At 45.9% G+C, this 26,292-nt stretch overlaps 2 protein-coding genes across 5 annotated transcripts in view; both read right to left on the reverse strand.

Moving 5' to 3' along the window:
- The window catches only part of KCNK4 (potassium two pore domain channel subfamily K member 4), a 66,526-nt gene that overhangs the window by 17,816 nt on the left and 22,418 nt on the right, over positions 1 to 26,292 (reverse strand). The gene's annotated exons all lie outside the window — the stretch shown is intronic.
- On the reverse strand, positions 218 to 24,944 carry LOC128403311 (uncharacterized). Of its 4 annotated transcripts, none has more exons than XM_053367992.1 (16): positions 24,789 to 24,944; positions 22,752 to 22,815; positions 18,485 to 18,524; positions 18,309 to 18,370; positions 16,445 to 16,493; positions 14,819 to 14,868; positions 13,870 to 13,909; positions 11,688 to 11,728; positions 10,579 to 10,618; positions 9,836 to 9,879; positions 8,832 to 8,877; positions 6,783 to 6,840; positions 5,261 to 5,346; positions 4,571 to 4,624; positions 1,430 to 1,496; positions 218 to 411 (listed from the first exon to the last, which is right to left on the reverse strand). In XM_053367992.1, exons 5-16 carry the CDS (start codon positions 16,475 to 16,477, stop codon positions 311 to 313), a joined length of 660 nt encoding a protein of 219 aa, XP_053223967.1. In that variant the 5' UTR covers positions 16,478 to 16,493; positions 18,309 to 18,370; positions 18,485 to 18,524; positions 22,752 to 22,815; positions 24,789 to 24,944; the 3' UTR covers positions 218 to 310. The 4 variants fall into 4 exon arrangements, with proteins under 4 accessions (XP_053223967.1, XP_053223966.1, XP_053223968.1 ...); XM_053367991.1 differs by lacking the exon at positions 24,789 to 24,944 and adding an exon at positions 23,963 to 24,124; XM_053367993.1 differs by lacking the exon at positions 24,789 to 24,944 and adding an exon at positions 23,549 to 23,891 and having other exon boundaries at positions 22,752 to 22,813.

The raw sequence follows: 26,292 nt of genomic DNA on the forward strand, positions 1-26,292 counted from the left end.
CTTAATGATTGTGATCAGTTTCCAAATAATTTCTGCATTCATTAAGTTACTGTAAGCAGCTCTGTGAAGGCTTATGTGAAAAAACATGGACATAAAACATGCAAATTGAATCAAATGCCGCACTCTCACAGACTCGCAGCACACACGCTGGTCCTGTGCCCTCCTCTGCTGCCCCAGCCCACAGGGGGGCGGGGAAAAACCACAGGATGGGGCGGGATGAAAACACATAAACATTTACTTGTTCTCAAGGTGGTTTCAAGGTACTGGTGGGCAAAGGGTAGGAGGGGCGTCGTTTGCATAGCATCTTCACTCAAAGAACTCTTCTTCCCTGCAACTGGAGGTGAAGGTGTTCCACCTGCTGCTCCATCTGGATGGTGAGAGGGTGCTCTGATCCTAATTTTTTGTGGTAGTCTGAGGAGGGGTGGTAGAGGGGGAAGAGGTTACTTTTACATGCTACACATTTCCGCAGTTTCTACCATCACAATATGGCGGGGTGCGTAAGTGACCTGAGTCTCTGGGACCTTGCCCTGCCTCTCATGAGACGAACCTGCTTGATCAGGACAAAGGTCCATCCATTCTAGCATTGCGAGAAGCTTGCAAGTTGGACCTGAGGGCAGCAGAAACTCTGCTCACCTGTAACGATTCCCAGCAGCTGGTATTAAGCAATGTATGAGAAGCCCACACCTCTGTAGGAACCTCACCCTCCACGATCATGAGAATAAAAAAAGAGCCTTGCTGCAGATCAGGTCAGTGGCCCACCATATGTCCTCTTTTTCAGGGGCAAAATTCGAGACAAATTGCATTCATTTGCTTTGAATGGCCGCCATAGTGTAATAGCCTATTTTTTTATCTTCAAAATATGGAAACCCTAAATTCTAGTCCCACATCCTATTCTCACAGTGGCCAATCAGTGGTTCTGCTCCTACTTCCAGGGTTGTTTCCAGAAAGCAGTTATGGGAGGCAGGGCCAGTGCTTGATGCCATGAAAGCTTTCCTCTGGTGTCCTGCAGGGCTCCATCTTGTCCCCATGTAATCTAACATCTATAATTCCCCAGCTGCAATTCTGAGAGCAAATCCCCTTTCCCAAGGAACCCTAGGCATTCCAGCTATCTGAGCAGAATTGAGGTCTCCTAACAACTCTTAGCAGCCTCAACAAACTGAAGTTCCCAGGATTCTTTGGGGGGAGCCATGACTGATTAACGTGGCATGCTGCTGCTTCAAATGTATGGTGCAGATGGGGTGTAAATTACAATGATCATTTCTGAATTTTGTATCTGTACATATATATTAGCATGAACACATTTTACAGAAGTCCTCCTGCTTTGGGGCAGGGGGACAATGTATAAGTGGAGGCTTGACTTCAAGAGGGATATGGGTCCTTGTGATCACAAAAGCAGGCTAGACTTGCAGTACACAAGCCTTCTCCTCACCAAACAGGGTTTCCACTAAGATGTCAAACACTTCTTCCTCCATCACTTCCTGGAGTGGCATGGGCATCTGTGGAATAGGGAAGTGAGCAAGGGATTAGGGAGATACGTTTAAAGTACACACAGAACCCCTCAACCACCACTACCATCACTTCAAGGTGATATTCTGCTTACTTTTTAAATCCAACCATTTCCCCCCACCCCTTGTGATTTTTAAAAAATCTGAACATTTTGAACATTTTAATAATAACAATGGTTTTATAATTATTATAATTAAATGATTATGTATCATCATTGAATATTACATTTATTCATCTCCAGCTTTGTAAAGGGTCTTGAAGTGACTTATAATTGCAAAAAACATTCAAGTCCAAAGTCCAAAGGGAACATTAAACAGAGGGCTCATCCAGACTTCCTTTTGTGTTGTGTTTCTAGGCACAGGTCTGGGCTTTCCATGTCTGAATACCAGGGGTTGGGGGGGGGGGTTGGTCCTGGTGCTTCCCCCGGGAAAATCCACATTTTGCTGCTGAATCAGAGCAAATGGCAGTCAAATTTGCAGCAGATTACCATTTGCTCTGATTGAGCAGTAACGTGAGGGTTTTCCCAGACAAAGTGCTGGGACAAAAAAGGCCACTTGGGTTTGGGTCAGATATAAAGATTTGCTGGAAAATAAAACCCCAAGGTGGTTGTCGCCAATGGAAGCAAAGGCAGTTAAAAAGTTAAACATGGAACCGAAGTGGCCAAGGTATTGGGAAATTTTGGAAAAGGAAGGGGATAAATGGAGATTGCAGAGTTTTGAAAAACTAAAAGGGAAGGTGAGAGATTGGCTGCATTATCATCAAATAAATGAAGTGTTTAAATTGGATAGTAAAATTGGCTTCCAGGTGGAAAAATCAAAATTAGAGATCGAACTGTTAGAATCCAGTACTAAGAATTTGTCAAAAATGTATAATTTGCTGCTGAAATGGAATACACAAGATGAAACGGTTAAATCAGCTATGATTAAATGGGCTCAGGACATTGGTCATAATATTTTGTTTGCTGATTGGGAAAAGTTGTGGACCACCGGGATGAAGTTTACGGCATGTAATGCCTTAAGAGAAAATATTATGAAAATGATATATAGGTGGTACATAACCCCAGTCAAGCTTGCAAAGATTTACCATTTGCCTGACAATAAATGTTGGAAATGTAAAGAAAAGGAAGGTACATTTTTTCACCTTTGGTGGACGTGCCCGAAGATTAAGGCATTCTGGGAAATGATCTATAATGAACTTAAAAAGGTATTTAAATATACTTTTCCCAAGAAACCAGAGGCCTTTCTCTTGGGTATTGTCGGCCAGGGGGTGTTAAAGACAGATATAACTTTCTTTATGTATGCTACAACAGCAGCAAGAATACTCATTGCAAAGTACTGGAAGACACAAGATCTACCCACTCTGGAAGAATGGCAGATGAAGGTGATGGACTACATGGGTTTGGCAGAAATGACGAGCAGAATCCGAAACCAGGGAAGAGAAGCAGCGGAAGAAGAATGGAAAAAGTTCAAGGACTATCTAAAGAAATATTATAAAATTAATGACAGTTAGAATGATGTTGGACTAAAGTAAATGGTTACTATTAGTAATGGTTAAGACAAGGAGAATAAGGATGATTAGCTAAAATTTATAGTAAAATAAGGGAAGATTTGCTGAGCAATTGATTAGAATTTGGAATACAGAAATGGGAGGCATGAGGAAGTCGATGAAGAAAGGTTCAAGAAATTAGGATATGAAATGGTACTTGTTTTCTTTTTGTTTGTTTGTTTATGTTCTGTTTTTGTCTCTTGTTTGTTTATGTATGTTTTGCTTGTATGATTATAAAAATTGTTTAATAAAAATATTTAAAAAAAAAAAAAAAGGCCACTTGGATGCAGATCTGGAAAACATGGAGCTGTGCCTAGAAAGCACAGAGCAAAGGTACCTGTATGTCAGCCTCCAGGGAAGAGGCAGGGAACCCTTTTCAACCCAAGATCCGCATTACCATGTGTGCAACACCTTACAGGGGCCACATGGTACTGGTGGGTGGGGCCAGAGGCAGATGTAACTTTTACCTTTGTACACAGTAGGCTAGTGAAATGCAGAAGTGGATGCAGCAGGAGGCAAAATGTGGGTGGGGCACTGGATGCAACATTTATTTGTGTACAGCAAACTTCTTTGTTGTTGTTTAGGTAAAGGTAAAGGGACCCCTGACCATTAGGTCCAGTCGTGGCCGACTCTGGGGTTGCGGCGCTCATCTCGGTTTATTGGCCTAGGGAGCCGGCGTACAGCTTCCGGGTCATGTGGCCAGCATGACAAAGCCGCTTCTGGCGAACCAGAGCAGCGCACAGAAACGCCGTTTACCTTCCCCCCGGAGCGGTACCTATTTATCTACTTGCACTTTGATGTGCTTTCGAACTGCTAGGTTGGCAGGAGCAGGGACCAAGCAACGGGAGCTCACTTCGTCACGGGGATTCGAACTGCCAGCCTTCTGATTGGCAAGTCCTAGGCTCTGTGGTTTAACCCACAGCACCACATCCCCCTTAAACAAAAAGTCAGAGGTTCCCAAAAACCCATATACACCTCTCTGTTTATGACAACAATAAGAAGATGAGGAAAATAACAAAGAGAAGATTGAACAGAACTGTGAATACTATTTGGACAGAACTGTGAACATCAAAGCAGCAGCAAGAGAGATCTTTGGATCCCTTTCTGAGCTCGAAGCATGGGTACCCCCAACAAAAATTTAAAAATTTGGCTGTGTAATTTGGAATTAATGTGATGTGATTTGATTGGCTTGTTAATAAAAATTATATTAAAAAAACCCCACACCTCTCTGTTTACCATCCAGGCAAGCAAGAAGGCATTGTTTCAGACAGGTTACAGTACTCTAACAGAGTGCAACACAGACTGTGGAGAATGCTGAGGGCTTGAAAGGCCTGGAGGGCCACTTTTGGCCCTGGGCCTGAGGTTCCCCAGCTCTGCTCTAAGGGAAACATTCAAAATGTTTTGAGGACTATACTTCTCATCAATAAATAGCACCACCCAAAAGTGAAGTGGTGATATGCACAGGCCACGGCTTTCCTTGCAATACAACTGAAAGGTCGAATTGTTGAAAGAGGCTTACAGCTATTTTGGTGTCCCGCTCATGTTTCAGTAGCCTTTGCTTGTAAATTTTATCCTAGGATGAAAGGAAAAGGACCAGTCAGTTACGGATTGGCAGCTTTCCCCCTTTTCAAAGCCATGCATCAGTACCCAGAGATTCCAATCCCTACATTAGAAATAAATAAATAAATAAATAAATTCATGAAAACTCATCAGCATTTTAGTATGAATTTCTTCCAATAAACACATTTCTATATGCAGTTTGGACCAATGCACACGTTTTTACAAACAATTTCCCTCTATCTAATGCATTCTTGTATGTCCTTTTCATGAATACATTTGTTTGTACACTGACTTTCCCCTAACAGAAGCATTTTTTGCAAACACTGGTCGGAGAATTGCACTGCAAAAATTCAGGTAAACGCAAGTTCGCATATTGTTCTCAAAAACAGGAAATTGGATAGATTTGTATTTAAATGAAATCAAATTTCTCCCCCATCTTTCCTCCCCACCTTGAATCTGGATGACAGATTTTGCCGCCTGAGGAAGAAAACCCAACTGTGGCCTTCCCCAATGGTGTTAAATATCGAATCTGCCACCAGTGAGTGGCCTCTGTTAACAAGAGTTGTCTGTTTAAGAGCATAGTCCATCTTTTTCCCCTTCCCCCGAGAGGAACCCATTGTTCCATTGTCTTAGCTGCATCTACACACACCTGAGTAAGCTGGCCCACGTGATACCCATGTTGGTGGGCCATCTTCCAGTGGCTTATTTTTTGCCCCATGTTCCAGACAGAGCTTCCTGTGTGAAGTGAGGAAACAAGACGTAAGAAGCTGAACATAGGGTAAGGACGGGGAAACATGTCCATTTTGGTTTCTCATTATTCCAGTCTTAAGCTGAGCTCTCCACATTCTCCTCATCAGTTCACCAACTAGTTTTTTTTAAGTCATCCTGAAAATCCACCAGCGTTTTTAGTGTGGATGTCTCCTAATATACACAATTCCCACGCAAACTCCAAATTTCCATAATAGGACATACTCAGCCATGAAACTCACTGGGTGATCTTGGGGCCAGCCACAGTCTCTCAGCCTAATCTACTTCACAGGGTTGCTGTGAGAATGAAATGGGGAGGAAAATAATCATTTATGCCCCTTTGAGCTCCTCAGAAGAAAAGTGGCATATAAATGCACACATGACCTTAGGATATGCATTTCTCTCAATTCCATCAAAATCGGGCATGGTTGCTGGTGACAAGGAAGGGAGCCTTTTCTGTGGCTGCTCCCAGATTGTGGGATTTCTGCCCAAGAGCAGCTAGACTGATTCTCTCTTTGTTATCTTTCACCAGCAGGCTAAGACCTTCCTGTTCAGACAAGCTTTTGAAAACTAAGATGCAGACAATAGTGATCACTAGGTTGCTGTAAGCTGCCCAGAGTGGGGTATAAATATAATAATTGATGGGGAAGAAGAAGAAGAAGAGGAGGAGGAGGAATATTGCTTCCAGGGCAATCTATCTTTTATTTGCTGGTTCTAAATGTGCTTTGTTGTATTTCAACTAATGTTTTTAACTCGTTTGTTTTCATTAATTTGTATAAAGTGTTAAGATGCTGAATCCCAACTTGGGAGAAAGGCAGGATATAAATACCTTAAATAAATAAAATTAAATAATAGTAGACATTATTTGATTGGGGGTCTGCATGGTAAAATTCAGAATGCAGAAGGATGGGTGAATTTGGGTTCATCTGTTGTTTCAAATTCAGGATGAATTTTGCCCTAAAGCACTGGTAGATTTTCAGGAGAAGTCTGGGAGGGGCAGGGGCAGGCCCATTCACTTATCTAGGGGCCCTTCTCAGCGGCGGAGCAAGCAGATTGGGCACCTGGGGTGGCACGCATGCCTTGTGCCAGGGGCAGGGCCAGCTGTCTGCTGGGCGGGGTGAGCTGGAGCAGGACACTCCGTGGGGCCCCCAAGGAGTCTGCCTGCCTCCTCCCACTCAGCCACTCTACAGCTGAGGGGGAGGTGGTGGGTGGACCATTTGGGGCAGAGCGGAGCCTGCAGGTGCCCAAGCCACCATGTCACTCCCAGGAGAGACGCATGGCTCGGGCATGCTGCAGGCCCCGCAGTGAGTGTCGCCCAGCATTTTGTCACCCCCCTCAGTGCTGACACCCGGGACGGCCCGCCTCTACCACACACCCCTTCCTCCGCCCCTGGTCCTTCTCCCACTCCGGTGATACAACCTCACCTACAGTTGAAGGCAAGGAGTCACCCTTCTGTGTGCCATCCTTTGCAGCTGCTTCAGCCTGTTGGGCAGGAGTTTAAGAGTTTAGAAGCAAGAAGAAGAGGTAAAGAAATCTGTTAACTAAAAATCACTATATAGGTAGGGCTGCCATACATCCAGGTTTCCCTGGACATAGCATTCAAGCAGAATTTTCAAAAATTGATAAAATGTCTGGGAAAACATGGGCATATGGCAACCCATGTTGGAAGTCTTGTTTTTTTGGCGAATATCCTTAAAAATAGATGGAAAATGTCAAGTTTTCTGGAGATTTTGCAACAACTCAATAGCTCAACAACTGCAATAGCTCAACAACTTCTGTGTCCGAATTTTCAGTTTTTGAAATATGGCGACCCTAATCCAGGTCAAGGCAGACCAACATCAAAAAGACAGCTACAACAACATTTAGCATTTGCACTAGCTCACTCATCATGTTCAAAACACTTCACAGGTCTTACCTGCATCGTGATATTTCTAAGAACCATAGAAGACAGGTCAGTACAATTAGCCCCACATTGCGGGGTTAGGGGTTGCTTGCCTAATAAGGCCACTGTCCTAAGCCTCACTTCTAGATGAAGTATTCTGACTCAAGTTTCAGCTTCTGCCAAATTATTTAATACAGAAATTTGAATGATACATAGGCAAGGTGGGGGTTAAAGGCACAGGAGGCATGGGTGTAGCCAGGGGGGCAACTGCTCCCCATCAAGTAAATACATAAAAAAAAGACTTAACTAAAAGTAGAAATTGTAGAAAGATTTTGACATTTTCCTGAGCACTTGGGTCCAAAAGAAAGTCATTTAAAACAACTGTTACTGAGACATTTCATTCTAAATCTGCTAGGCAGACAGAAAATGATGACAGGTGGGTGTCCTGCCCACCCCGGCAACATACAGCAGGTGAATTGTGAGCTGAGATGGATGTTGAGCCAACAAACTACCTGCCCCCTGTCTCTTTCCTTTGAAGAGCGAGGCAGGTCCCAAGCTTCAATGTGGCAAGCTTTTGAACACTGGCATCATGTGCTGATGATCGCCTGTCCCCATCAGCAGGGACTGAAGGGCTTTGAACATGGTTCAGTATATTGAAGTATATGCTGCAATTGCCTCAACCCATGCCTGCTGTGTTCATTGCCACCTCCTCCAGTTAGGAAGAGGCAGCAGCGGATGCCACATGGCTTGCATTAAGATCCAGATAACTGCAGAGGGACCACTACTGAGCCCAGTCCTTCACCTCCTATGCAGCTGGCTTGGTCTATAGCAGGGCAGAGCAGTCTTTCCTATTGGGCTTACTGGTGCATTGCACCTGGGCGCTGGCTTCTCAGGGGCACTCCAGCGAGTGGGGGAGCTGTGCGGCTTTGCCGGAGGCCTCCCCTTTCCCTGCATGCCCGCTAGCTATGCCCTGTCAACCATATGGCTGGCAGGTGTGCAGCTTCCTTCCCAAGCCTCCGCAGGAGGACAGCGATCCCCGCAGAGGCTTGGGGAAAGGTTGACAACTCTGGGAAAGGGGGGGCGCCAGAGGGATCTTTGAACCACAGCGCCGGATATGCTTAAGACGGCCCTGTAGCAGGGATCCCCAAACTTTGGTCTCCAGCTGTTTTTGGACTACAACTCCCATCACCCCTAGCTAGCAGGACCAGTGGTCAGGGATGATGGGAATCGTAGTCCAAAAACAGCTGGAGACCAAAGTTTGGGAAACCCAGAGCTAGGCGAACCAGTATTTCGACTTGGTAGAAGACAGTTTCCTATGTTCCTGCCATACAAGGACCCATTCAAGGCTGGCAAAAGCCCTCAAGGATGCCAGCCTAGATGTGCCTTTTGTCTGATCCAGTCTTTTCTTTTGTTTACATGCTACACCAGGCTTGCCAAGAAGGGCCACAGATAACCATCCTACCAGCAAGATTTTCATGGGCTTGGTGGCCACAGGAAATGCCTAGTGTCACACACTCTGGAGGCTGGGTCCAAGCAGCAGGTGGACAGTCCTCCTGAATACCAAAAGCTTACAGTTCTCTGCACTCCCTACCTTCCTTTTTCCCTCAGGAGAGGTCTCAAAGGGCACTGTCTTGCTACTGCAGGAAATGACGAGGGTGGGGGAGGAGAAAGATAGATCCAGGGTTAGAGTTGACAGGTTCATAGATTATGGGGAGAGGGGAGGCAAAGCCACCTTTGGTCAATGTTGTGGTGCTAGAGCACTTGCTCAACATGCAGAAGATCCCAGGTTCATTCCCCAGCATCTCCAGGTAGGACTGGGAGAGACCCCCACCTGAAACCTTGGAGAGGCAATTGTAGGCAATATTGCACTAGATGGATTAACAGTGAAGGCCAACGGGGCAGTTGTTTGGGGTGGCAAATTTGAGGTGGCGTTGCATTGTGAGTAGGGAGAGATAGATAGGAGGACAGAAGAACCTTCCTGATCCTCTCTTCAAGAGTACCAGCTGCATGCCACCCCTGGAGTGGCTCTTACTCCTTCCGGAAAGGCCACCATATTGTGAGAGATGAGTTTGTACACAGCTCTCTCATCCCTAGGGGCAAGGGACACAATAAATACCTCAGTGTAGGATATTATTTTGTTGTGTCTACAAAGGGAATTATCTTTCATTATTATTTATTCATTAAATTTGTGTACCACCCTTCATCTGTGGATCTCAGGACTCCTCTCTGTCTGAGTCTGCACTCATACTGCGACTCTCAGCCTCTAACCCTGTCCTGGAAGGCCCTCCTCCTCCTGACACCCCCAATCGCTCAAACCATCTGCTTCTAGCACCTCCCAGCTCGTCCCTTCCCCAGATGGCTCCCCAATGTCCCACCACCACGATCCAGGATCTAAGTTGCTATCTTCTGTGTCCTCCCCGGGGGGTTCTAAGTCAGGCAGCTCCCACCACTCTTCCTCATCCAGCCAGTCCTTGACACTTGAGGAGTTCGCCCTCCCTGCGCCCTGTGCTTTTTGGCAACACTGGCTGAGGCATCTCTGCCACAAATTTGAAAATAGGCGCAGCATTCCAAGGTCACCCTCACTTGGATTCATACCTTGAAGAATGGAGGTCTGCTTTCTTTGACTCATCCTTTTCTTCCTGCAGTGACATTTATAAATTAGAGGGTGACTCTCCAGCAAAAAAAAGTAATTTAGTCAAGGCAAGACGAGTCTGGCTTATTGTATTTTGAAGTGAATGAAGCAATACACGCACAATATAAAGCAGAGGTGACGAACCTGGTGTCCCCCAGGTTTTGCTGGACTACAACTCCCATCTTCCCTGACAACTGGCCAGGCTGGCAGGAGCTGATGGGAGTTGGGTGTCCAATGATATCTGGAGGGCCACAGTTTAGCCAACATGGGGCTCATAAGGCCATAAAAGCACAGAGTCTAATATTAGCCAACCGCACCACTCATCTCTATCCCAACCCATGGATAATTTGGGCAAAAAAGAAGTAAAGACCTGATACTATGGAATCAAAGAGTTGGAAGGGACCCTGAGGATCATCAAGTCCAACCCCCTACAATGCAGAAATACACAGCTGTCCCATATGGGGATCAAACCTGCAACCACACTCTAACCAACTAAGCTATCCAGGCATATTCCCTTACACTCTTTCTCCCTGTCTGCCACCCAACACATCTTAAAGAGATGGAGGGTCCAGGTAAGCACCTTGGAAAATTACAACTATTGACCTTCAAAGTGCCTCCCCCCACCCCACCCCCCCAGCCAGCAATCCAAATATGCTGGGCAACCCATCATTCAGGGATGAAAGATAAACAAGAATAAGCGGCCTACCTCATCGTCAGATAAATCCTGGCTCAGGATCTGAGTTAACCTTTAAAACAGAGAGAAGGTCCTGTTCAGAGAAACATCCTATTTTCCAAGAGAAAACACACTGGGAAAGAGGTGGCCTACAACAGAAATTTGAGAGGATGGCTTGTCTCCTGTCTGTCAAGATACCTCATAATGTTCACTGATTGCCTTTTCCTGGCTATTCTGGCCATTCTTTTGAAATTGTGAATACCTTGACTCCAGCATCCATTTTCACAGATAAATGTATAGATATCTGCTCTTTTGACAAGTCTGCTCGGAGAGTTATCAATACTTGTTATAGCAGTTTCACAAAGGGGAGTCTCATGAATAATGTGCTGCTTTGTGACTGGAGGAGTCTTGAGGCTGACTAGGGGTCAGACATGGTTGCTTTAATGCTCTCTGTACTAGTTCAGTGCAGGTTTTACTGGTAAAAGTGTCATTTCACTAAGAAATTGGTGGATTCACCGAGAAATAGGGCTAAGTGAAAATAACCACTGTAAATAGGCACATCTGGATACTAAGTTACCTTTTAACTGACTTATGTTGCAAAGGCCATTTGCAGAAGGGCTCCGGGCTCTGGCAATCCACGCTATGCCACTGTCCTTCACTTCTGCCCCCCAGCAATTCCACTGCCACCGTGCACCAAACTCACTGGGAGATGGGGCGCTTCCTCAAAATATTGCCGCTTGGCTTCTCCATCCCTGTTCTGGGGCGGGGAACTGATTGGCAACATGGCAATCAGGAATGCCCCAGCACTTGCTGAACTTGGCAGGGGCCTGGGTGCTCCTCAAAGCATTGTCGTTTGGCTTCTCACCATGGTTTTGGAAGATGATCAGCAGCACCATGTAGCGGAACACTTCCCTCTCGGTGGCAGAAGTGATGGGGCAGGCAGAACACCACCTCTTTTACTTCTACCACCTGAGATGGGTTTCTTCAGTCCACCTAATGAGTGGGGTGACTCTGCTTATACTGAACACATATGGAAGGGCCACAAGCTCCCTTCCCCTGCCCTTGGTTCTTGCCAACATTTCTGCACATTGCCATGGATTTGAAAGTACCCACAGTGTTCCAAAGCATTTCTGCTTTTGTACCTTGAGTCTTTCAGGGACAGTTGACGCCTCGATTTCATTTGCTGCAATAACAGGGATACATTAGATGGCACACTATGCTCCACCCCAGAAACTGCTCCCTGCATCATCATCATCATCATCATCAAATTAAATTTATATCTTGCACTTCCTCCCAAAGAGTCTACAAACAATCACACACGCTCACAGGTAATATTTTCAAGGTTGCCAGGAACAGAAACTTTCAAATGCCTGGGCAACCAGGAATGTTTTACAATTCCTCCCAAAAGTTACTAAAGAGAGAGGAGGGCATCCACAAATGGGGAACAGTCACTGAAAAGGCCCTGTCATAGGGCAATGCCCACTGGGCAGCACTCAGCGGTGAGGCAGCACCACCAGGGTATCCCTTCTGGTCATAGGGCCCAAGGTGGACGATATTGGGAAAGGCACTCTCTTTTGCTAGTACTAATATTTTTAATTGGGCCCCATAGTTCACTGGCAGCCAGTGCATCATTTTCGGGGCTGGTGACAAAATGGTCCCACGGAGCTGCCCCACTTGCCTATCTAACAGCTGCACCCTACACTAGCTGCAGCCTTCATATAGTCTCCAAGGGCAGCCCTGCACAGAGTGCATTACAGTAGTCCAGATAGGAGGCCAGCAGAGCATGATCAGCTGAGGCCAGTACCCAACTCTGTGAACATTCACTAAAGCCTTCAACTGTTTGGGATCTGAATCCTTGAAGGACTATCTCCCTTCCCATGAGCCTGTCCACACATTGTCTGATAATTAGGGTGGCCTTGCTCTCTGAGTTTCTGCTCCTGAAAATGTGGAAGGCAGGGAAATGCAGAGATATATACTTTCTCTTCAAGGGCACCTAGGCTGTGGAACTCTCAGCTCCATGAGATATAGCACATTACTTTCCAAAGCACATTTAGGGATAATCTTTTAGGACATGCTTTTTATGGGGGCGGGGGGAAATGCTTTTTAGCAACTGATTTATTTGCAGTTAACTTTGGATAATATTGGCTGCTGATTTTATTTTATTTTAATTTTTTTAATGCTGCTTTCCCTCTGCAGGTTTTCATTTCATGGTTTTCCTAGTGTATGATCAGATTGTTTGAGGGTCTGAAAGTCCTACGCAGCATGGATACGAATTCTAAAACACATGCATCCCTCACCACTTCCTGTCTCCCAAATCTCTCTATATTGTATCTTTTGCAACCTCCAGCTTGCAACCCCACTGTACCACTAAGTCACCATGTGACCATAAGGAATACCCTTGCTAGACCAGAGCAAATGGCAGCCGAGTGGTGAAGATGCACCTATTTAGCTCTGGCCTTTGACACCTGTGTTTTCAGGACCCTCCTACTCCTGCAACTGTCATTATTGTGTGTGCAGTGTATTTTTACTGAGTTTTTAAAAACCCTAAACATAAAATCAATGGCGTAATAACAATAATTTTCATAACCAAGTCTGAAATTGTCTCATAATAAAGATGGGGGAGAAGGCAAAGAAAAACAAAGAACAATCACTGGGCAAATGTAAAAAAAAAAACAACCCACAATCTTCAGGGATCATATCCAGTAAGAATAACAAAAGAAACCTGATTTATATTGCAGTTTCATGAAAAGGGGGTACAAAAAATATATGAAAAGGTACGTAAAGAGAAAAATAACAAAACAAAAAAAGCTTCAGATTAACCACATTGACTGTTATTTGTTTTCAGAGTTTTTAATTCTGGATTTTAAATATTGTTTTAACTTGCCTTGGAAACTGATGGTTAATGGCAAGTAATAATGTTGTTGTTGTTGTTGTTAGTCCTTCACCTGGCTTGCCTTCTTGATTTTAAATGAAAAGGCAGAGGTGTCTGGTGCATATTGTGACTGGCAGGGCACAATGCACCCAGCCCATCAGTAGATAACACCAGAGCCAATGGCAAGCACTGACTGAGCTAACTAATTCTAGCTTTGACCCCATCTTCGTCCTCCCTGATGGGTTATACAAGGGGCAACGCTGAGACTAGGAAGGAAGAAGCTGACTGATGGAGCCACCTCCCATGGTCAGGTTCTAAGGAGGAAGGAAGGCAGGCAGGTGGGGACTGGCTGAGAAGTTGGTGGGGCAGGGCCTCATTTGCTCTACAGCATGTCAAGGGATCCCATGGTTCATGGATGAGAGTGAAGAACAAAGATAAATTGAGATGCCTACCTGGGTGCTGGGCGGCTCGGAGCTGAGCAGTTTAGCTAACCTTTAAGAAAGAAAGTACCGTAAGTCCAGGTCAAAAATCTGTCCTGTTGCCCAAGAGCTTCCATCTCTATTGTGGCCAGTAGAGTTGTAGCAATTTCAAAAGTTCAGGGCCCCTACATGATAGTCACAGTCACGTCCCCTTCTAAAATGATACAACCTTCTAAGATTATACAGCAATGTTATAATCATACAATAGTAATACATAGGGGTCCTTCTCCTAGATGGAGAGTGGAGTTCCATAGGGGTTTGGATGCCTCCTTCCAGCAACTCCTGCAGCCAAGCTGGTGCCAAATGTATTGATTTGCTTTGCTTTGGAAAATATCAGCGTGGCCAAGAGAGAGGTCTTGTTGTCTGGGTAGTCCAGGACCTCCATACACACTGCCAAGGCTCGTGCCCCAGAGAGAACAAATAGGGATGTAGTGCAATGATTCATGTGTTGTCTTTAAGCTAGTTCTACTATTTTCTGGGCACACATACAGGCAATGGTTGTGCTCCAGTATCTTCTTTTGGAGTGAATTAAGTTGATTTAAGTTGTGTTTCCCTTGAAGTTCCATGGTATGTAACAGAACTTGCACACCATTCTCTGGGAACCAAAGCACCTTGGGATGTCAGTCTTCCCAAATGCTTAGATTTGGAGCCTATATAGAACGATTCTTCCCTAGTGTCCTTCCCACGGCACCTTCTCCAGTGGAGCCAATTCTCAGTTGCTGACTCTCCTTTCACTCTGATTGGCTCCAATCAGCACAAAAAGTGATAAGACTGCTTCCCAGTGACTAAGGAAGCTCCCCTTTCATGCTGATTGGGAGATACCACAGGGAGGCTTTGTTCTCCCCTAATGCTTTTGGCACCCCTCCCGCCCCAACAGATTTGAAAGTGGTTGTACCAGCCCATGATTATCCCAGTTTCATACCTTGGATGCATATTCTTTCTCTTATACTTTTCTGGCACTTCTGAAGCTTTCTGCAATAACGTTTATAGATTAGAAGGGACACTCTCGCAACAGTTAGCTCCACCCCACCCCTCACTGACAAAACCCACACAATTTGGCTTGCTGTCTGCTATGGCAAAATTTAAAGTAATGAATTGCATTATTCCACATCATTCCCAACGTATATTGGTTGTGGTGAACTGAAAACTATGGCAGTGAATACCAATTGTATTATCTGTTTTGATTTCCATCCTGGATATGAAACAAGTAAGCAAACATTGGCAATCCCCCCCCCGCCCCCGTTTCTCTTTTCATTTGAGTTCTCTGACAGCCCAACCCCTCACTACACCCTGTCTGCTCCCTCAACCCCAGTGAATGCAGCACAGAGCCTTATGAGTGGCCCTCTTCTCAAACCTGCCCATCCCACTACAGCTTGTCCCTTATAAGTCCAGTATTGAGCTCCACTATGACCTTTGCTCCCCACACCCCAGAAAATCAGAGCACATTGGGCCTTGTTTGCACGTGACAATAAACCATGGTTTGCCTCAACATGTCTCTCCCCACTATCTTGGTTTATTTCTCATTTGCTGCTCATGGATTGCTTGGGGGGCAGGGGACAAAACATATGAAGGGGAAATGGTGGGGTCATTACCATCCAGAAGCACAGTTCACTGATGCACAGTCAAACGTCCCAGAATAAAATGTTTGAATGCAGACCAAGAGGTTAAATGCAAAGGGATGGGGGATTATGTAGAGCAGCATTCCCCTCCATTAGGAAGGGAGGTTCTTTGAACCTATGAAAGAAACAGGATAACGGGAACCCCAGAGCAGTTAGTTACTGAGAGCCAGTGTGGCATAATGGTTAGAGTGTTGGCATAGGACATGGGAGAGCAGGGTTCGAATCCCCACTCAGCCATGAAGCTAACTGGGTAACCTTGGGGGCCACTCACCATCTTTTAGTCTAACCTAGCTCACAAGGTTGTTGTGAGGATGAAATGGGGAGGAGGAGAACCATGTACACCACCTTGAGAGCCTTGGAAGATAAAGGTGGTATATAAATAAATAAATAAATAAATAAATAAATAAATAAATGTAAATAAATAATACTGAACCTTTAAATGAGAGGAGCTTTTGATCTCAACAGAGACAGATGCTCACCAGGTGTTTTGTTTTTAAAGAAGCAGGAACCTTAGGGATGGCAGGGGTAGTAAGTAAACCCTCAAATTATGGTCCAGGTTTGGACAACGTTGGAGAGTTTTTGCCTAGATAGAATGTCTCCTTGAACTAATACCTCCTGCTTGCCTGGAGGGAGGACAGAGAGGGGTGTGTGAGTGTGTAGGTAGAAACTAGGCTACTGTACGAAGGAGCATTCTTTGCTCCACCCACTTTGGCCTCTAGCCCTGCTCACCTGTGGCATGTGGCCCCACAAAAATTGCTCAGAAGGGAAGACTGAAAAAGAAGTTCCCCACTTCTGTGTTAAGGAGATTGGCAGAGCCTCCAGGTCAGCCCCTGGCAACTCTACTGGCATCACTCCCCGACATTTAAAGGTGCTTTAGCTTAACATTCAACAGTGATGGAACAAATTAAGATTTGAATGCACAGACCTACCAATTTCTTCTGGAAAGTAGGAAGATCCCGCATGATTCTCTGAGTTAACCTTGAAGAAAAAGAGATGGCTCAGGTTAAAGTCACATCTTGTTGCTTGGGGAAAAGTGGGGACTAGTCAGGTTGGACCATAATTGTTAGGGGCAGGGTGCCTGGTGGGGCTGCCGCCTGGGGGCTTCTGCTGCCTGAGGTAGCCACCTCAGGCTGCCTGGCTCTGGAGGCAGAACATAGCCATTGTGGCTGGTAGCCCTTGATAGCCTTACTCTCCATGAATTTGCCTAATCCCCTTTTAAAGCCATCCAAATTGGTGGCCATCACTGCCTGTCAGGGGAGAGAATTCTATATAACTATGCACTGTGGGAACTGCTTTATTTTGTCTGTCCTGAAACTTCCAACATTCAACTTCTTTGGGTTGCCCTGTTTTAGCCTTTTGTCATTCAGCCCCACCCATCTTGAGATTGCTTCAACTACCTTGGAATTGTGTGTGTGTGTGTGTGTGTGTGTGTGTGTGTGTGTGTAAAAAGCATTGATGAACTCCATAAGTGGTAGGTTCCTGATATGATAATCCCTGGTGGCAGGGGAGTTATCCCCAAAATTGTATTAGTGCTGACTGGCTAAAAGCCTGTAGCTGTGGAAACTGATCTGCTTCCCCTGGCACTGCTAATGGTTTGCCTTTTAAGGCTGTTTCAGGAAACATGGATGCTAACTGGAAGGAGGGCGAGACTGTGGACCAGGATTAGTTTGCTCTGACCTTGCCTGATGGATGCAGGAAGGGAACTGCTTGTTGAGTGATGACCACATGGAATTTTAATTTGGGCATGTTTGTGTCTCCATGGTCAGAAGCAGGGCTAGTGGAGGACAGTCCATTAGGGCAAATGAGGCATTGCCCCACCAACCTCAGTCTACCCACAGCCAGGCCCCACCGGCCTGCCTCCTTACTTACAACCACTCTAGGTGGCAATGGCACCAGCCTCCTCTTCCTTAGCTTCAGTTGCACTTGTGAAATTTAGCAGGGAGGACGAGGATGGAAACAAAACTAGAATTAGTTGGCTCCACCTGCCATTGGCCCTGGCGCTGCCACCTGTTGGGCTCCCCGTATTCCACCCTACCAGTCCCCAATGGGCAGGATCCATGACTGAGCACCCAATGGCCACCTTCCCGCAAACGCTGCTGGGAGTTTTTAATTCCAAATCAGAGGGAGTAGTAGCCCTTCCCCTTGTCCGGAGATCTCTTGGGTTTCCTGGGCAAAGCGAAGGGTGAGGCTCAGGCCCTCCTTTCAGAAGCTTGGCCTTGGATGGCCCCTGGATGGAGGCATGTGGCAATCTCAGGAGCTGCCTCTGGGGCTGTTGAGTGTCTGAAGCCACTGCCACTGTTGCTTTTTAGGGTGTGCAGTACTTGCCTCGCTCCAGGTGCTGGCAACCCACACTACACCACTGCCTAGATGGAGCAATTATCTGACTCAGTAGAATACAGTTTCCTACATTTCTATGTTCCTATACTGTACTCTGGGAGCTTCCAGACAGCCTGTTTATTGGGCATTTATCCTAGACTGTTTGCATGGAGATTAGACAATGCTGTCTATTTAATGAGCATTCTGTCCCATTTGTTTGTGCAAAGGTTAGACAACATTGCCTCAAAGCAACTGTTATTCCACACATGCCAGTGCACTTCTCTTATTTTAAAAAGTCCCGTCTTTGGGGGAACAAGATTTGTCACATAAGAGCTTCCAATAGCACAACCTGGATTTGCTGGGATGTGAATGCACCCCACCTGGAAACTAGAAAAGCTCTTGAAGCATTCTCTGTCCTATGTCAATCAGGTGAGTTAGTTATCGCACAGGGCTTGGTGTGTGTGTGTGGGGTCTTACTTAGCAAAGTAACCAGGTGGTCCAAGTTCATCCAGCGGTTTCTCTCCAATCTCTCTTATTTTCTGTAAATTGAAGTTTAAAAAGTTTTAAAAGCACACCCAATGTGCACTCTCAACCCAGCCTCTTATGAGAACCAGAGGTGATGGGGAACTCCACTTCTTGCCCAGCTTTCTTACCTCTTTGTGTTTAGCCCACAAGCTTCCAGCACTAGATGGCCTGAAAGAGCAGCAAAAAAAAAAGGGGGGGGAGAGAAAAGAAGCAGAGTTCAGGTAATAGAAAGTACTCAGGTTGTGTGTGGAAGGAGGCCAGTGGAAAGTCACCCACTTTGCATGCAAAAGGTCCCAGTTTCAATCCCTAATGAATCTCCAGGTAGGGTTGGGAAAGGCTTGCTCCCTGAAACTCTGGAGAGCCACAGTCAGTCACTCTAAACCAGGCATGGCCAAACTTGGCCCTCCAGCTGTTTTGGGACTACAACTCCCATCATCCCTAGCTAACAGGACCAGTGGTCAGGGATTATGGGAATTGTAGTCCCAAAACATCTGGAGGGCCAGGTTTGGCCATGCCTGCTCAAGACAATACTGAGCTAGATGAACCCAGTGGTCTGACACAGTAACAGGTAGCTTCCTAGAACTTAAGAACTGCATTTTAAGGGCAGTGCCGCAGATCAGCTGCAAGAGCACCTGTTTTGCATGCAAAGGATCCCAGGTTTAACAACAACAACAACAGCCCATCCATCTGGCAGGGGTTCCCCAGCCATTCGGTGTTGCCACCTCCAGGTAATACAGTATTTGTCGAACAGCTTGGCTCCCAAACAAATTGGCTCCCGAACACTGCAAACCCAGGAATGTTCTGATTTGCGAACATTTTTTGGAAGCCAAATGTCTGACTTGGCTTCTGATTGAGTGCAGGAAGCTCCTTGGTTTTCGAATGATTCCAGGAGTCAAAGGGTCTCCTGGAACAGATTAAACTTGACAACCAAGGTACCACTGTACTGGTAATATAAGAATTAGGATTTCAAGGCATATATTTTTTATTTTAATAATGTTGCAGCGTTTTGCTTTTAATTAGAATGCATGAAAGAAAAGGTTTGCTTTCTGTGCGGGGGTCTTGTGGGCCTGCATTTCACAACCCTATGCTCTTTAGGTCATAAGCAAGAAATCTTATCTAGCCCTGTGAGCCCTGAGAGTGGCACAAACACAAGGTCCCCCAGGATGTTATTCTAAGTCTACCATGTGTTAATCAAAAATCCTTGAAGTTTCCTGAAAGATAGAAGGAGGAACGTCAGTAAAGATGGATCATGAGCTAGGTTGGCAGGGTAACGTGTGACGTCCAAAACGTAAAATGGTCAAATGACCTAGGCATTTCTGGTCACCACAAGGTAATTAGGGGGTGAAGCTGATGGAATGGAGCCATATGTGTTTTGCTTCTCATGACCTGTAACCCTTCCTGACATAGGTTTGAGAATGCTTAGATGTTTTATGATTCTTTGCTTACTGTGTTTGAACCACTATATAAGGTTTTGTTCTGATGTGCCTTGGGACAGACCTTTTTAACTGGCTGTGTCCTATTGCAATAGAAATAAACACTGGGTCCCTCCTGGATGATGGACTTGAATTAGTTTCCTTGGTTCCATGGTTTATTTAAAAGGTGGTACCTCACCTAGGAAGGGAAGCGGGTGGCACTGTGGGTTAAACCACAGAGCCTAGGGCTTGCCGATCAGAAGGTTGGCGGTTTGAATCCCGGCGACGGGGTGAGCTCCCGTTGCTCAGTCCCTGCTCCTGCCAACCTAGCAGTTCGAAAGCACGTCAAAGTGCAAGTAGATAAATAGGTACCGCTCCGGCGGGAAGGTAAACGGCGTTTCCGTGCGCTGCTCTGGTTCACCAGAAGCGGCTTCGTCATGCTGGCCACATGACCCGGAAGCTGTACGCCGGCTCCCTCGGCCAATAAAGCGAAATGAGCGCCGCAACCCCAGAGTCGGCCACGACTGGACCTAATGGTCAGGGGTCCCTTTACCTTTACCTTACCTCACAAGGTAGAAGTGAATTCTTACCACACTGGGAAAGCCTAAGACCTTTGATAGCCCCTGCCAGTCAGTATAGACTAGACAGACCAATGGTTTGACTCCGTATAAGACACTGTTAGAGTCAGGAAGGGAGTGGGGGATCAACTGCGTATTGCAAAACACTTAGCACCAGTCATATGCAATGGCACATACCTTTCCAGGAAATTGGGGTACATCCAGTGTTTGCTGGTGACAATGCAGGGCAGCATGTGGGCACATGGAAAAGTGTCCCCAGATTATTGGCTTGCTTTCTCCACCCACCCACAATTGCTTGGAGCTTGGAGTTACTTGAAGGAAAGGCACTCTCCGCATACAAACCATAAATCGATAAAATCAGAAAGTACAGAGCTGTCTCCCACCAAGTAGACTTTAGCTAGTTGGTACATTCCTCTCCTGGTCCTGCTGCCTGCTGCACAGGCTACCCAAGGCTAAGGCTTACATACACCTCCATTTGCCCTCTGACTTCCCCCCAGGGAAACCTGATCTCTAGTTCTGAATCGGAACAAACGGCAATGGGGTTTCCTGTTTGTTTCAGTCTAGCACTAAAGAAGGGAAAGTGGAAGAGCAAAGGCAAAGCCACTCGGACCTGTGCCTAGAGAGTCCACTTGGGTTTTCTAGGCAAGGGATAAGCAGAAGTGTGGACATGCCCTACGTCATGGTTTGGCTAAGTGTTGTATCCAAGCCTGTGGTTTGTCTTGCGCCAGACAAATCACAAGCTGGGACCAAGGTTTGTTCTATGGCATATCACTTGTGCTTTGTTAGTTTGGGGGAGAAAAATGATGACCCCAGCCGGCCTCAGATGCAATGCTGAACCAAACCATGAGTGAGCCGGCCCGGGAAGTGTGGCAACTGTAGCACTGGGGGTGGGGGGGTGAAATGGTCGCAATCTTTACTCTGGGAATTTGCCTGTTTGCTAGTGCTAAGCCCGTTGTTGCTTTGCTTCCATTCTCATTTGGGAGGAGGCCATTATTATTTTGAAATTTATTCCAAGCCAAGCATCACTTTGATTTTTCAGTGTAGGAGGCAGAAAATATCTGAGACTCCCAGCACTGCAGGCAGGGGGCAGGTGTGTGTGCATGCACTATGCGGTGATGCTAATCTCTACATGTGGGACAGATTGAGGCAAGCTGGTGCTTTTTGGGGAGGGTTCTCTTACCCCTCCTCCTCCTTCATCTCCTCTTTGCTTGATAAAGAGCCTTGTTTCCAAGTGACCTTCTCTGAGGATTCCTCTGCTTCAGCCTGCGGTGATTCACTGTCCCTGCTTTCCTGGGTCTCAGTGTCCTCAGTTTCCCCCTGGGTGTTCTCTTCTTCCGTTCCCTGCTTGGACATCTCCCTCATCCTGCCTTTCCCTGCTTCATCCCATGACGAGGAAGGCTCACTTTCTGCCTTGGACATCCTCTTTGCCGAGGCTTTTCTTACTTCACGCTGAGGTGTTTCACGCTCCGTGTCCTCCTTGGACTTTGTCTGGGCTTTCTCTACTTCATTCTGCAATGCTAGGCCTCCCTTCCTTTCCTTGGACTTCTCTGTCGCCTTGCCTTTCTGTACTTCACCTTGAAATGCTGGACTTTCCGCCCCCTCCTGCTTCTCAGCTAAGAGCTTCGCCAATTCGCCCTGCTCTTCTGTTAGCTTCTCTGTACCAGCCTAGGGGGGGTGAAATTCATTTCAGTTCACATTTCAAGGCAAACCTTCCTAATCTGCACTTTTTGAAATAATACACAAAGTGAAACACAGCCATCCTTCAGAATTTGCACTTCTCCAATTTTTGAATCTTTTTTTGTTTTGTTTTTGCAGGTCCATAGGAACTTACCTCCTCAGTCCCACCCTTCCAAAGCAGGGGCGGGGACCTCAACAAGGAATCTCCCTTTCTTACCCTGGAAGAAGAAGAAGAAGAAGAAGAAGAAGAAGAAGAAGAAGAAGAAGAAGAAGAAGAAGAAGAAGAAGAAGAAGAAGAAGAAGAAGAAGAATCGGCTCTTGGAGATGCTGGGGGGTGTTGCTGATTTTTTTGTTTTTTGGGGGGAGGCTATGCCACTGCCCCCTTCCCCCTGGGGGGAAAGAAAGAAAGAAAGAAAGAAAGAAAGAAAGAAAGAAAGAAAGAAAGAGTTGAAGTTGAAGTTGAAAAATGTGTCCTCTTTCTTTGTTTTTGGTGGTTTACAAACAAAAACAAAAACCTAAACAACTTTGGTTAAAAAGAAAAGAAAGCTCAACAATTTCAGAACTTTGGGGGTGCTGGGAATTTTACTTTTTGAAATATGGCCTATTTTCAATAGAAGATTTTTCTTCAAGAAGCTTAGGAATAATCTGAATACAATGCTGAAATCAAGTTCTTTTTAAGGGGAAGACAAAAAAAGGAATCAATGCCTAACCCCACCTGTTCCAATTACCTGCTCTGTTGTGCCTGTCGTAGGCTTCTTCGCTTTCCTGCTGCTTCTATCCATTAGGAAGCCTCTTGGGGGTGTGGGGAGAGAAAAAGAGAGAGATGAGGACCTTCCATTATGACCCATGCTCATTTCCAGTGGGTTCTGCCATAGGCCTTCATTCCCTTTCTACCAAACATTTTACTTCTGTGGTCCCCTCAATTTGACATGGTTTGCCCAGCCACCTTTTTGGGCCAGTGCACATTCTGAGAAAGTGCCGTGGGTACCAGTCCCAAAATGGCTGCTCTCTCTATGTAGCATAACACAAAATGGCTGCCTTTGGGAGTGTGACATAATAACCAATTGGCTATTCCTCCTGAGAGACCCCACATGCAACATGGACAGGATTGGGTTGCTTATGGGCAATTCCTCCTGAGTAAATCCACCAAAAAGGGAGGAGTGGGCAAAGTCTTCATAAACCCAACGGAGAGGGGTTCTCACATTTATGAGGCCCAGGACCAATCACAAAATGACGTTGTGGGCCAAAGCCAGTCACAAAATGGCGACAGATGGAGGCAGAGTTTGGCAGAATCTGCAGGCATTTTCCTCACTTCTTTTTTTTTACTGACACTAAACTGATCATTGGAAATTACTAAATTCTTTGCCATGTCATTTTCCTTGTGGCAAGGAGTTTCGTAGCTCAGTTTCCCTCAGCCTAAGTACAAAAGGTGTTTGGCTTGTTTTTTTTAAAGCTCTTTAGACTCTTTGGGCCCTTTTAAGCTTAAATATTCTTATTGCTGGGAAAGCGTCTTCACCTCTCTCACCTCCACCCCTGTGGGGTAGAACAGGACTTGAAAAGACTGCCTCTTCTTCTCCAACAATAAAAAGAACAGGTCCTTTACAATATGGCGAACGCCACACAAGAGAGCCATTCAGCACCATGGCAACAGAGAACAACAGATCCTTCCCGGGTTCCAGTCGTCTTCCTTCCCTCCTTTGCAGTTGCTGGTTTCTATTTTAAATTATACAGGGCTCTTGTTCCTCTCATAGCACCCAAACACAGGTTGTGCGTACACACTGTGCCTTTAAAGCACATGTGAAGCACATCATTTCTCTCAAATAATTCTGTCCTTTACTCCACACAATTCATGGCAACCTTTTAACAAACTACAGTGCCAAGGATTCTTTTGGGAGGGAGGGAATGTGCTTTGAATGTTCTTTAATGGAATAGCGCGTACCCAGAGACGCAGAGATATTTCAGGACTTGGAGCAGGTGTTGGTGCCCACCAGAACTTCCTATAGCGCCTGCAAAGGTTTCAGGAAATCAGCCCTAAAAAAACCTATAGAACATATTCCTGCTCAATTCCCTGTTGACACAAAGGCCACATTCACACCATACATTTACAGCACCATCACACCACTTTAACAAAGGACAATTCCCGGGATTGTTAAGGTGTTGTAGTGGCAATTTAAATATATAAATATATTAAATATATCAGATCTGACTCAGCCTCTCCTATATTGAACACGCCCCCCCTTAAACATGCCAATATTTCATTGCACACCCACCCCTAGCAGGGCTGAGACTGCATACCCTCCAACATTTCTCTGATGAAAATAGGGGTCCTGGTTTTAAAATAAAATATAATAATAATAAAAACCCACCCATATGACTAGGTCGCCCCAGCCACTCTGAGCAGCTTCCAACATATATAAAAGCATAATAAAACATTAAACAGGGCTGCCTTCAGATGCCTTCTAAAGGTTATATAGTTATTTATCTCCTTGGCTCGGGGGTCGCATAACTCCATACCCTTCAACATTTGTCCAATGAAAATACGGAGATCCTAAGGAAAAGCGGGACATTCCTGGATCAAATCAGAAACCGGGACGGCTTTTGTAAATCCAGGACTGTCTCTGGAAAACAGGGACACTTGGCGGGTCTGGGGTTGTCCCCAGCCTAAAATCCTGATACACAGGAGAAAAGGTAGTAACTAAATATTGCATACACTGACTGGCAGCAGCTCTGTTGAGTTTCAAACAGGGAGTCTGTTCTAGCCCTACCTGGAGATGCTGGGGATTGAACCTGGGATCCTTTGGCCTGCCAAGCAGATGCTCTTCCACTGAACTACAGCACATCCATTGTAGTGAACCACAACCAGAGCATGTAAATAATGTGATATTTCCAATGGAAACAGGATGAGGCAATTGTACTTCCTGTCCTACCCACCACAACTGTCCCCATCAATACAAAAATTATTATTTCTCAGTTCCTTTTCATAAAGTGTGCTTCGCTCTCTCTCTCTCTCCTGCCGCCTGTAATGCCTGCCTGTCATCCCAGCTGTTGGTTTTTTTTGGTTTATTTGCATTACCTGGAAATTTCACTTAATCATCATCCTCCTTCCCTTTCCCACCCTTTTTGCAGATCATTGCAAATCTATTAAATGGAACACGTGGCCCATTATACACCCTTAGGGAATTCTGTTATTTCTTTCTCTCAGCTGAGTCATTTCCCTCAGCCCACCTGAACTTGAAAATTAAGAGAGGACTCTGCTCACCAGAAATACACAAGAATGTTTTAAGTGTTGTGTAAAGTGCATTATGGGACGCGGGTGGCGCTGTGGGTTAAATCACAGAGCCTAGGATTTGCCGATCAGAAGGTCTGCGGTTTGAATCCCCGTGACGGGGTGAGCTCCCGTTGTTCGGTCCCTGCTCCTGCCAACCTAGCAGTTTGAAAGCACGTCAAAGTGCAAGTAAATAAATAGGTACTGCTCCGGTGGGAAGGTAAACGGTGTTTCCGTGCGCTGCTCTGGTTTGCCAGAAGCGGCTTAGTCATGCTGGCCACATGACCTGGAAGCTATGCGCCGGCTCCCTCGGCCAATAAAGCGAGATGAGGGCCGCATCCCCAGAGTCGGCCATGACCGGACCTAGTGGTCAGGGGTCCCTTTACCTTTTAAAGTGCATTATACAAATGTGACACTAGCTGGCGATGGTGAGCTATGGCAAATTCAATATATATTTTTCAAAACTTTTTTTTAAAAAAAACATTTTCACAATTTTTTTTATATGTGCCTAGATTCCATCAAGGCCTCAGATTCCTATACCTTACCATAAACGGTCAGGCGGCATTGCGGCCTAGCCACAGCCATGTCACCAGTCCAGAGGCCAGCTGGGGAGGACTGCATGCCTGCCTGTGGATCGGCCAGTGGCAGGCAGGCCTGGGAATGGGGATTCCCCAGAGTGTGGGACCAACTGGCTGATGAGCATCACTTCGGTCTGCCCCTGGGGTGGGGGGAATTGAGGCCGGCCCAGCACTAACCCCCAAATAGCAACAGCCTGGAAGCGCTATCAGTTATATAAGGCTAGTTGGAGCAAATGCAAACTTTCTTACAATTCCTTCTTTCTTGCATTCCACCTAGGGAAGCTTTTTGGCCCAGTGGACCAGATCTGACTCCCCCCACTTCGCAGGCCAACTTAGACAGGTGGGTGTAGGCCTGGTGTTACCTGGTGACATCAGCTGATTGACATACAGGTATGGTTTAGTTGGCCAAGACGGACCCACAGGACA

Source organism: Podarcis raffonei, chromosome 16 (genome assembly GCF_027172205.1).
Source record: "Podarcis raffonei isolate rPodRaf1 chromosome 16, rPodRaf1.pri, whole genome shotgun sequence".
In the NCBI taxonomy this organism is placed as follows: Eukaryota; Metazoa; Chordata; class Lepidosauria; order Squamata; family Lacertidae; genus Podarcis; species Podarcis raffonei.